This window comes from Mesoplodon mirus (genome assembly GCF_964341445.2).
Source record: "Mesoplodon mirus genome assembly, chromosome: 13".
NCBI classification, from domain to species: domain Eukaryota; kingdom Metazoa; phylum Chordata; class Mammalia; order Artiodactyla; family Ziphiidae; genus Mesoplodon; species Mesoplodon mirus.
In genome coordinates this window covers 15,946,637-15,958,250 of record NC_138989.1, presented here as the reverse complement: position 1 = coordinate 15,958,250, position 11,614 = coordinate 15,946,637, and the positions used below count along the sequence as shown (strand labels likewise).

The 11,614-nt window shown below is 43.1% G+C and overlaps 1 protein-coding gene across 1 annotated transcript; it reads right to left on the bottom strand.

Annotated features, from left to right (window-relative positions):
* Window positions 1–4,576: 4,576 nt before the first annotated feature.
* RPL6 (ribosomal protein L6) lies at window positions 4,577–11,130 on the bottom strand. Its single transcript, XM_082641653.1, has 7 exons — window positions 11,112–11,130; window positions 9,938–10,162; window positions 9,749–9,847; window positions 7,881–8,024; window positions 7,267–7,315; window positions 5,840–6,024; window positions 4,577–4,770 (listed from the first exon to the last, which is right to left on the bottom strand). Exons 2-7 carry the CDS (start codon window positions 10,160–10,162, stop codon window positions 4,618–4,620), a joined length of 855 nt encoding a protein of 284 aa, XP_082497779.1. The 5' UTR covers window positions 11,112–11,130; the 3' UTR covers window positions 4,577–4,617.
* Window positions 11,131–11,614: the final 484 nt, after the last annotated feature.

Sequence of the window (11,614 nt, the reverse complement as noted above, 5' to 3'; positions counted from 1 at the left end):
AGTATTTGCACTGGTGTACCTAGGAGGAAGGGATCGCAAGTCAAGGGGTATGGGTGGCCACTCACTACCAACAGCTTGACATTAGCCCACTGAAACTGATTTTGGACTTCTGACCTCCAGAACTGTAAGAGAATATATCTGTGATGCTTTAAGCCATAGACTTTGTGGTAATTTGTTACAGCAGCAACAGGAAAACTAAACAAGAGGTATTTGGATGCTAAGGAGGTAGGATCTCAGGCACGAGGTTCCCAGCCTTGTCCGCGACAAGCAGTCCTGCCCTAAGCATTGCACAAGATGCACCAGAGCTGTAGGAAGCAGGTGGACTGGAAAGGAGGACATCTCAAAAGTAGAGATACGGATTCCACCTCTGGAACCTTGCTAAGGGACTAGTGCAGTGGTTCTAAGTATGATCTGGGAATCCTTAGCATCCCTGAGATTCTTAAAATGAACGCATGAAGTGAAATCCATTTATCATGCTGCTACTCAGACACTGTCTTTTCACTTGCATTCTCTCATGAGTGTAGAATAGAGTTTCCAGGGGCTGCAGGACATAATACGTGATAATGCAACAGACTGAACGTAGAAGCACATATGAGAAGCCAGCTGTCTTCCATTAAGCCAGACATTAAGCAATTTGCAAAAATGTAAAACAATGCCATTCTTCTCATTTTTGTTTTGGAAAATGTTTTTCACAACAATATTGCATTAACATGGAATGGTTTGTTGTCATTTAAAAACAAATCTTTTAATGATTATTTGGTCTTGATATGGTAAGTATCAATAGACATAACCCACATAAATAAAAACCTTTCATATCTTTAATAATTTAAGACTGTAAAGGGCTCCTGAGACCAAAAAAAATTGAGAACCACTGCTTAATGTACAGAAAGATTTCTTGTGGCCATTTTTACAATCTACCACATATATATAATTTTTTTTTATCAAAATGAGATACTATGTACTTTTTTTACATGCCTTTTTTTTTGTATATTTGTGATTATTTATTCAAGGTTCCTAGAAGTGGAGTCTTGTTACATATTATGAAGTTGCTGTCTTGAATATTCTGCCCATCTGTATTCCACAAGCAGTGCATGAATGTTCATTTCAACAAATCTTCAACAACATGAAGTGTTAAAATATATTTTGCTAATCTTAATAGGTAAAAACAGTATCTCATTTTAAATGTACATTTCTTTACTAGGGAGACTAGATCTTTTTTTTTTTTTTTTTTTTTTTGGCGGTACGCGGGCCTCTCACTGTTGTGGCCTCTCCTGTTGCGGAGCACAGGCTCTGGACGCGCAGGCTCAGAGACCATGGCTCACGGGCCCAGCCACTCCGCGGCACGTGGGATCTTCCCGGACCGGGGCACGAACCCGCGTCCCCTGCATCGGCACGCGGACTCTCAACCACTGCGCCACCAGGGAAGCCCGAGACTAGATCTTTTTTCGTAAATACTCGTAATATATGTTTTCTTTCATGAATTGCCTTTTTGTCTATCAAGATTTTAGTCTTTTTCTTACCAATCTGAATTTTTAACAATTTATATTTTGTGGGTATCAATCTTGTCGTTTTCTTTTTTTGTGTGTGTGGGGGGGCTGCGCCACACAGCTTGTGGGATCTTAGTTTCCTGACCAGGGATCGAACCTGTGCCCCTTGCAGTGGAAGCTCGGCGTCTTAACAGCTGGACCCCAGAGAAGTCCCTTCACAACACTTCTTATGCAGCTACTTCACTCTTTGTAACACTACATCATACTCCAACGTATGGATGTAAACTACTGACCCCCTACAGATGGAACCTTTGGTGCTGCAATAAACATGCTTGCATATACCTAAGAACTGGTGTGATCTGCAGGAAAAACAGAAACCTTATTTTTCAACACCCTGAAGGTAGCTCTAGCCCTAAGCTCACAGACACTGATAAATCACAATACCTTTTCGTTATCATAACAAATACATCTGTCAAGCGGACCAGATGCTTGCATTGGCCTGAGCAATGTTTCCTTGCTCCTGGATAACCTACTTGACCAGTCAAATTATCATTACGGGGCTTCCCTGGTGGCACAGCGGTTGAGAGTCCGCCTGCCGATGCAGGGGACACAGCTTCGTGTCCCGGTCTGGGAAGATCCCACATGCCGTGGAGTGGCTGGGCCCGTGAGCCATGGCCGCTGGGCCTGCGCGCCTGGAGCCTGTGCTCCGCAACGGGAGAGGCCACAGCAGTGAGAGGCCTGCGTACCGCAAAATAAAATATATATATTATCATTACTATTTAGTAGGGGCCAGTCACATGGTGGGAAGGGCAGTTCAACATCAGGGTGTGCCAAAGCTCTGAAGCAGGCAAAACAGCCCAATTTGAGGAACTAAAAGAAACTTAGTATGTTGAGGGGCAGAGTAAAAATGAGTCGACTGGAGAAATGGGCCAATCAGAGGACTCATGGCCATAATTTTGGAGCCAAACCTTAGAGTGATAAGGAGCCACTTAAAGGGCTTTAGTCACAAGTGATGTTGGAATTTGTTTCAAAAAATGCATCAGAACTTATCACTATATACCTATCAGTACAAACTTACTGGAACCATTAGAATTAACAAAGACAATCATGGGAATGTCATATACAGCACGATGACTATTGTTAATAACACTTTATTGTATATTTAAAAGTCATTAAGAATAGATCTTAAAAGTTCTAAAAGTTCTCATCACAAGAAAAAAAATTTTATACCTATGTATGGTGATGGGTGTCAACTAGACTTATTGTGATCATTTTGCAATATATACAAATAACAAATTATGCTGTACACCTAAAACTAATTTGTCAATTATACTTCAATTTAAAAAAAAAACCACCTGAAAATAGCCAGTGCTGAGAAGGAAGTGGAATAATTGGAACTGTTACACATTGCTGGTGAGATACAAAATGGGTTTGAAACTTTCTTACAAAGTTAAACTACACAACCCAGCCAATCCTACTTCTAATTATTCTAACCCAAGAGAAATGAAAACATATGTCCACACAAAACCCTGTATGTGAATGTTAATAGTGGCTTTATTCATAATCTCCAATAATTATAAACAAGCCAAGTATCTTTCAATGGGTATTATTTTAGAATAAACAGTGACACACTGATACAATAGAATGCTGACTGACAAAAGAACTACTGAACCATTAATGTGAACAAATGTCACAGATATTATGCCACAAAACATATTACATGATGTTCTGGAAAAGACAAAACTAGAAAAACAAAAATTTTATCAGTGGTTACTAGGAGTGGAAACTGACTTTTGGAAGGAACTTTGGTGGTGCTTCCCAAACTGCATAGATGCCACAGCACTGCACACACAAAAAAATCAATTTTACTAAATGTAAATTATCAATAAAACCAACTTTAAAAGCCCATCAGTGATTTTTCACCTATCTATTGCCAAAAACCCATGTCTAATGAAACATCATTTTAGGGAGCCTGTAGGGTAACGGGCACTCTTACACGAGTATAAATTGGTACAACCTCCATGGAGGGCAGTTTGGCACCACCTACCAAAACTGCCTACATCCTGACTCAGCAAAAAGCTACTTCTTACCTGATGCTTGCTCATCTGTACACACACCTCAGATTACTCACTACATCGCACTCCGTTACCCAGCACTTTCTGAAAGTTTGCTTTAACCGAGCAAGAACTTCATTTGTGTCTTTAACTGGAAAAAAAATCAAGATTTTCACTTTTATGAAAAAAGGCAAAGGGGGAAAACAGCGGTTTTGTTTTGCAGAGAGCCACTAGAGACGGCAGCATGTCTGGGCAGTGGGAGTGGCACCGCCAAGCTCCTTCCCTGCAACTACACTCTGGCATCTCAGCATCCAGAGCCATCACTTTGAATTGTGAGCATCTGTGTTTTATCCCATTTTATGCCTGTTAGCAAGATGTGTCATAAGGTAATTTCTTCACTTTATGCCATTTTGGCTTACACAAGGTTTCAGAAGCATACTCTACTTTTGGATAGCAGGGGAAACCTGTATAATTACAAAGGATGGAAACCCTAATATCCATAGAATCCAATACTACACTATGCAGCAGTAAAGATGAACACTTCCTATGGAATAATCGAATTCATTTGTTATCTATATAACAGCATGTACTGCACATGGGGTTTTTGGTTAAAAACGCGGAAAGGTAAATAATTATACTAATTTGTTGTGTATGCTTTAAGAAACTAGATACACAAGAAACTAATAGTAATGTCTGTGGAGAGGGGCTGAATTGGGCAGAAATGGTTGTTAAGTCATGGGAAGGGAGGAAAGTTTGTGGCCTGAGAGCCCATAGTTGTTTCTTATCTATGTACAGTTAGTACTGTTCATAATGATGGCTGGGGAAATGCCACTACTTTGTATGGGTAGGTGCCGGGTGAAAAAGCTGAGAAGACACTTAGGAAGCTAAGGATGTTGATCCAAAGAGGGGATTCCACTGCAGCTGATAGCACTCCCCTCCAATCCCACTCCTCTTAGTAGAGGCTAACATCCCATCAAGTTGGCTGAGTCATACCACACCTTCAGGCAGATTAAAAAAAAGAAAAAAGACACAAAGGAAATGGACCCAATTATTTAATTAGGTTCTTTGTAAGAAGTTTAGAACACTACTTTGTGAGGATAAATTCCGTTTGTAAGAGCGAACACAGAGCGGAGGTAGCCCTGGAGCTGAGGAACAGCTTTGATTCTTCGCAGAATTTGTGAGTCCACAGCTTTCTGATCAACCTTCCGCTGCTCTGTAATCTCATATTTCTAAAGAAAAAGAAAAATCATTAAAAAAAAAAATGGGTGTAAGTACCAAACTCCACATTAACTAAGAAATCCTACGTCACAAGTACTCAATCCCAGGAATATTTAGAAGGCAATTTTTAAAAATTATTAATTTATTTTTATTTTTGGTTGTGTTAGGTCTTCGTTGCTGAGCGCAGGCCTTCTCTAGTTGTGGTGAGCGGGGGCTACTCTTTGTTGTGGTGCGCGGGCTTCTCATCGTGGTGGCTTCTCTTATTGCAGAACACGGGCTTAGTTGCTCCGTGGCATGTGGGATCTTCCTGGACCAGGGCTCGAATCCGTGTCCCTTGCATTGGCAGGTGGATTCTTAACCACTGCGCCACAAGCGAAGTCCCTAGAAGTCAATTTTGATAATTCCTTCCTTGGAGGGCTGTGAAATACAACCTATTTTTTATTTTATTTTTTTTTTACAAACTATTTTTAATATAATAATAGCAACTCTTGGGCTTCCCTGGTGGCGCAGTGGTTAAGAATCCACCTGCCAATGCAGGGGACATGGATTCGAGCCCCGGTCAGGGAAGATCCCACATGCCGCGGAGCAACTAAGCCCGTGGGCCACAACTACTGAGCCAGCGCTCCAGAGCCCATGCTCTGCAACAAGAGAAGCCACCACAATGAGAATCCCGCGCACCACAACAAAGAGTAGCCCCTGATCGGCACAACCAGAGAAAAGCCCATGCACGGCAACGACGACCCAATGCAGCCAAAAATAAAATAATTTTAAAAATACTAATAATACTAATACTAATAATAGCAACTCTTATCCTTTTGTCTACTTTAATACCCAAAGGATATAAATGATCATAAATTCCCAACAGAACAGTAGTTCATGGAGTTTCACTAAAACCTCAAGATTCTGAGTTGAGCTCCTAGCTGCCATTAAGAACTACTGAATTTAGCAGAATCTGGAAAAATATTATTTCCCAGATAGTCCTCATTATTTACAGCTTTTCTTCTTCCAACAATTGTTAACCTTGTTTATTTTCACTCCCAAGTAGGACAGCCAGAGCTATTAGAGACAGAAACAGCTTACCTCTCTCTCTGTGTCGAAGATCTCACCTTCCTGGTGCCTGGGCTTACGCAGTTTCTTCTTCTTGAAGTAAGCATCCGTGAGATGTTCTGGGATTTTCACACCACTGATATCAATTTTGGTGGAAGTGGCAATGACAAATTTCTGGTGTGTTCTCCGCAGAGGAACTCGATTGAGGGACAAAGGCCCTAAGAGGGGAAAATATAGTGAGGGGAAAGGGGATGCAAAGATTCAAGAACTGACTGGATTTGAAGAAACCTGTTGAAGTTCTAACTTTTCTCTGGATCCAAAGAAATTCCAAACTGCTTTCTACTATCAGCATCAAGGCTTTTTTCAAGATCTCAGTTTGTCCAAGGTTCCCCCCACCCTCAAATTTTAAAGTTACTCAGATTAGGAGACAGCATAGTCACTTATACAGGTTGGTCAAAAATCACTGGTCCTGGGCTTCCCTGGTGGCGCAGTGGTTGAGAGTCCGCCTGCCGATGCAGGGGACACGGGTTCGTGCCCCTATCCCGGAGGATCCCACATGCCGCGCAGCGGCTGGGCCCGCGAGCCATGGCCGCGGAGCCTGTGTGTCTGGAGCCTGTGCTCCGCAACGGGAGAGGCCACAGCAGTGAGAGGCCCACGTACAGCAAAAAAAAAAAAAAAAAAAAAAAAAAAAAAAAAAAAAAAATCACTGGTCCTTGAGGACAAATTTAAACTGAGCACTGTTTTTTGGAGTAAACAGTTCTCTCCCCCTATCCAGGAACTCCCTCCTGGTGCCAAATGGCAGGCCAATTACAAGTCTTATGAAGGATGCATTCCTAGGAGTTAGTAGCCAACCATTCTGCATTTTAGGTGGCAGCTATACCTGGTGATATGTTGCCACGCAAACTTTAAATACCTGCTTCCTCAGAACTCCCGTGTACATAAAGCAATGAAATAGGGCAAAGAATCTCATGACACTGAAACTTCTATTTAGGTGGGAGCAAAATGTATACTTCAAGCATTTAAAAACACACGCTTCAGGACTTCCCTGGTGGTCCAGTGGGTAAGACTCTGCGCTCCCAATGCAGGAGGCCCGGGTTCGTTCCCTGGTCGGGGAACTAGATCCCACAAGCATGCCACAACTAATGATCCCACATGCCACAACTAAGACCAGGCACACCCAAAATAAATATTAAAAAAAATTTTTTTAAATAAAAACACAACCGTCAAAAGAGTAAATCCTAAGAGTTTTCATCACAAGGAAAAAAGTTTTTTCTTTTATCTAAATGCAAAGATGGATATTGAACCTATTGCAATAATTATTTCACAATATATGTAAATCAAACCATCACATTGTACACCTTAAACTCGCAAGAGTGATGCATATAAATTATTTCTCAGTAAAACTGAAGGTGGGGAGACCTGCAAACTTCAGAGTATATTAAATCCAAGGATTTTCTTACCAGTCACAAGTAGCAAGCCACTGCTCAGCTGCTTCAGGAAAATGACCCTCTGCAGATTAAAAAGAAATGCTAGATGGTTCCACCAATTAGAAACTGACTTCTGAATTAATCAAATCACAGGTTCCTAAATTTGGTAAAAAAGGAAATTTCTACATATGCATATGTGCAGCAGTTCTGGAAGTAACTTACCAAACTAATAACAGGGGTGACTCTAGGATACGAGCAGTCCTTTTGTGTGCTTGATTTTTAATGAGCAGCCACTACTTTTAACATTAAAAAAAAAAACTAATACCCTTTAACTCAGTAATTCTATCCCTGCAAATACATCCTAAGAAGTTAACTCAAATACATCAACATTTTCGGGTACAGGGACATCTGAATCACTTGTAACTAGTATTACCAACGACAGGAACTGGTAATAAGTTATCGTCTATTATTGACTAAACACGTTATGATAGTGACTCGGTTGTTGGTTTTGTTATGGATCACTCTCACCTCTCCCATAGAACCTCTTGCTACTAACTGCAGTTAACACAGGTAAACAAATCCTATCCAGAGCGCAAACTTATTAGGATCAAGTACTTCAGGTACCTCAAGTGTCATGCTCTGCTCACCTTGCCTCTGTGGCGCCCAGTGAGGATAATCAGAATGGTTCCAGGAGTGATGCTAGCGCGCAGTTTTCTCACATGCTTACTGAAGGGTTTTTTGCCGTGACTCAACAGCTTTCGAGGCACATCTTCAGTGGGATAATACCTAGGCTGGAGAGAGCCCATAGGTCCAACTTATTTAAATAAGCTAGTCAAGTCAGTAGAGCTGGTTTTGAGGTCAGTGAAACCTTCACTACAATCCTGTAGTTACTTGAAACACTTTATTCACACTATTGCATTTTCACGTCTAACGTTTTAAAGGTAGAAAAGATCAACGCTGCTTCAATAGCTTTACATGCAAAACATAGGGCGGAATCCATTTAACTGAAGGAGCTGCATCCAAGCAAAGAGGGAAAGCATCAAGCAAGTTACCTTTGTAAATTCGGAATAAACCAAACTTTAGAGATTACATGGCAAGCTATCATTATACACTGTTGTGTAGCAGTGATTCTCAAGCTTTTCTGGGGTCCCTGACCCTCTGGGGTCCCTACTTCTCCAGAAACACACGCCTGACACAATTTTGTATGTTATGAAAAAAGGCATGGCTTGTTTTCCAGCTCAAATTAAGTGTGTTCATATGCTTCACATTAACATGCATCACTTCCATCTTATCCACAAAGAATAAATTGTATAAAACCATAGACATTAGTTTAGATCAAGACTGCCAGTTCATTTATTGTAAAAATAAGACCCCACACAGGGCTTCCCTGGTGGCACAGTGGTTAAGAATCCGCCTGCCAATGCAGGGGAAACGGGTTCGAGCCCTGGTCTGGGAAGATCCCACAGGCCGTGGAGCAACTAAGCCCGAGCACCCCAACTATTGAGTCTGCGCTCTAGGGCCCGCGAGCCACAACTACTGAAGCCCCTGCGCCTCGAGCCTGTGCTCCACAGAGTAGCCCCCTCTGCCACTAGAGAAAGCCCGCGCGCAGCAACGAAGACCCAATGCAGCCAAAAATAAATAAATTTTCAGAAAAGACCCCACACAAAGACTCTTTCGCTTATGACAAGTAACTCAAGATAATCTATTTCTAACTGTATCATTTTAGTGGATGGTCTTCCTTTTACCACAAACATTAATACCTAATAGAAAAATCAGCTCACAAAACCCGTGACAAGAAGAAATCAAAGCGCCATTTCCCCTCTGGCGCAGTAATATTCAACTGTGAAGAGTGTAATAAATCTGGAATAGTCCCATAATGGAAATCACAGAGCAAACCTTTATTTTTCACAGAGAAAACGCGGGGTCTTGTGCATGGTAAAGAGAGGCCAAGAAACACCCACTCTAGTGGACAAATGTTCTACAGGCCTGGCCGCATCCTAGGCTCCACGCATGGTGTCTCACAACAACCCTGTGAGTCAAAACTTTATTCACATTTTACAAGAATCAAAAGGACAGAAAAGTAACTCTACTTAAGAACAGTAAATAATAAGGTGAAGTTGCAAACCCAGAACTATCCTCCAATAATAATCCTCTGATAAACATACACTTCTAAAACCTAAGCACACACACACAAAAATCCTCACAGGAGGGCTTCCCTGGTGGCACAGGCGTTAAGAATCGCCTGCTAATGCAGGGGACACGGGTTTGAGCCCTGGCCGAGGAAGATCCCACATGCCACGGAGCAACTAAGCCCGTGCGGCACAACTACTGAAGCCCGTGTGCCTAGAGCCCGTGCTCCACACCTAGAGAAGCCACCGCAATGAGAGGCCCGCTCACCGCAACTATAGAAAGCCTGAGCGCAGCAACCAACACCGAACGCAGCCAAAAAAAAAAAATCCTCACAGGATTCAAGCTTCAACTAAACACCCAAAGTACAATCTCCGCCAAATCTTACCATTTTGCGAAGTTTAACCACCCGGGTACCACCATTCTTGTCACCACCAACTGGTTTTGTGACCGTAGCAAGAACCTTCACCTTCTTTTTCTTTTCAACCTAGTAGGACACAAATGCGTCAAAAAGTCAGAGGCAGACAAACATTTTAATGTTAAGACATAATGCTCAGGGCTTCCCCTTATCCCTTACCTTGGATTTAGCTGCTGAATACTTCCTCTTGTACAAGGCCTTTCTGGAATACATAGCCGATCGGGAATATCTGCCAATGCCTCTGACCAGGACAGGGTTTCGGCTGCAGTGGGGCTTCCCCTTCTTAACCTGCTTCACCTTTTTAACCTTGCCACCAGCATCAGCCTTCTTGGCTTCAGGTTTTTTCTCCTTAGTATCTGGCTTCTCAGCCTTTTCACCCGCCATCTACCAATACATATATTTTTAAAAAGGCATTTCACCAATTATCTCATAGCTATACATCGACAGGCCTCCCAGACTGCAAGTCCTCATCCTCCTCCTCCATCCTTTTTACATCCCTCCCACTATAAGATACAGGCCTTCCTCCAAATCGCCACTCATCTGCAACAACATCCATAAATGGTTAACTTTTGGGCTGTCTCCCCAATACAGTATAACCTTCTTGACGATTTGAATATATCTCACAACTATTATTTGTTTGCTACATATATTTAGAGGTCAAAAGTCCCTATTCCATTATTTCTATTTTACGAATTAGAAATCCTAGACTTAGCTTTAACAATCTCCACAGCCAGGAAGCAGCGAGGCTGTAACTTGAAACCGTTTGCTTTCAGGACTTTTGCTCTTATCAGACTGTCTCACTCAAGAAATTCCGTTTAGGAGGCGAAGACACACACACACAAATGGCCCAAACTCAGGCCAAACTGAAAAAAGCGAAGCCCAGCAGGCGACTTCCGGCCGCGGACGTGAGGAGCCGGGAAAAGTTGCATTTGTCCTCAGTCTCAATCCACAACGTGGCGGAGACAAGTTCGGCGTCGTCTTTTGGAACCCAGGTCCGGAATTCAGAGCGCGCGCCGCCGCCCTTGTCCCTGCTGCCCCACTGGCCCACTACGGATCCCTGGAGGGGCCCTGTTTCCCCAGCCCGGGAGGGTGGCGAGCAACCGGAGCCCCGGAGCCTCTGCAGCATTCCACCTTACACTGTTCGTGCCCCACAGCACCCTCTTCGTGCCCCACCGTAAACCCAAGCGAGAGAAATGAAGCGTCTGGGAGGCCTCTCAAATGGCCCTGAGCGTGTCCGACCCCTGCAGTTGTCGACTTGATACCCTCCTGGTTAGGATGGCGAAAGATTGGGATCCTGAAATCGAGTCTTGCAGAGAGGCCACACCACTCTTACCTTGCAAGATGGGGAAAAGAACTAAGGCCTCCGCTTCCGGTCTATAAGCAATCACGGGAGGTGTCGAGTCTCACTTCCTTCCGGGTCAGGGGCATCATGGGAAATGTAGTTTTTCCTCGTTCGTACTGTATACAGAGCGAATTTTCTCAATAGGAGGCGAAAGCGGAGAACTTTTTTCTGAAAATGCTTCATTTTATAGACCAATAGAATTCTCAAAGTACTTTTGGGAACCGGCATAAAGTTGAAACTTTTTATATTTGCTTATCTGTGCTATAAAACAGGAAAAAAGCTAGAATTTAAAATGAATAAAATATATTCCTGGGCTTCCCTGGTGGCGCAGTGGTTGAGAGTCCGCCTGCCGATTCAGGAGACACAGGTTCGTGCCCCGGTCCGGGAAGATCCCACGCCGCGGAGCGGATAGGCCCGTGAGCCATGGCCGCTGAGCCTGCGCGTCCGGAGCCTGTGCTCCGCAACGGGAGAGGCCACAACAGTGAGAGGCCTGT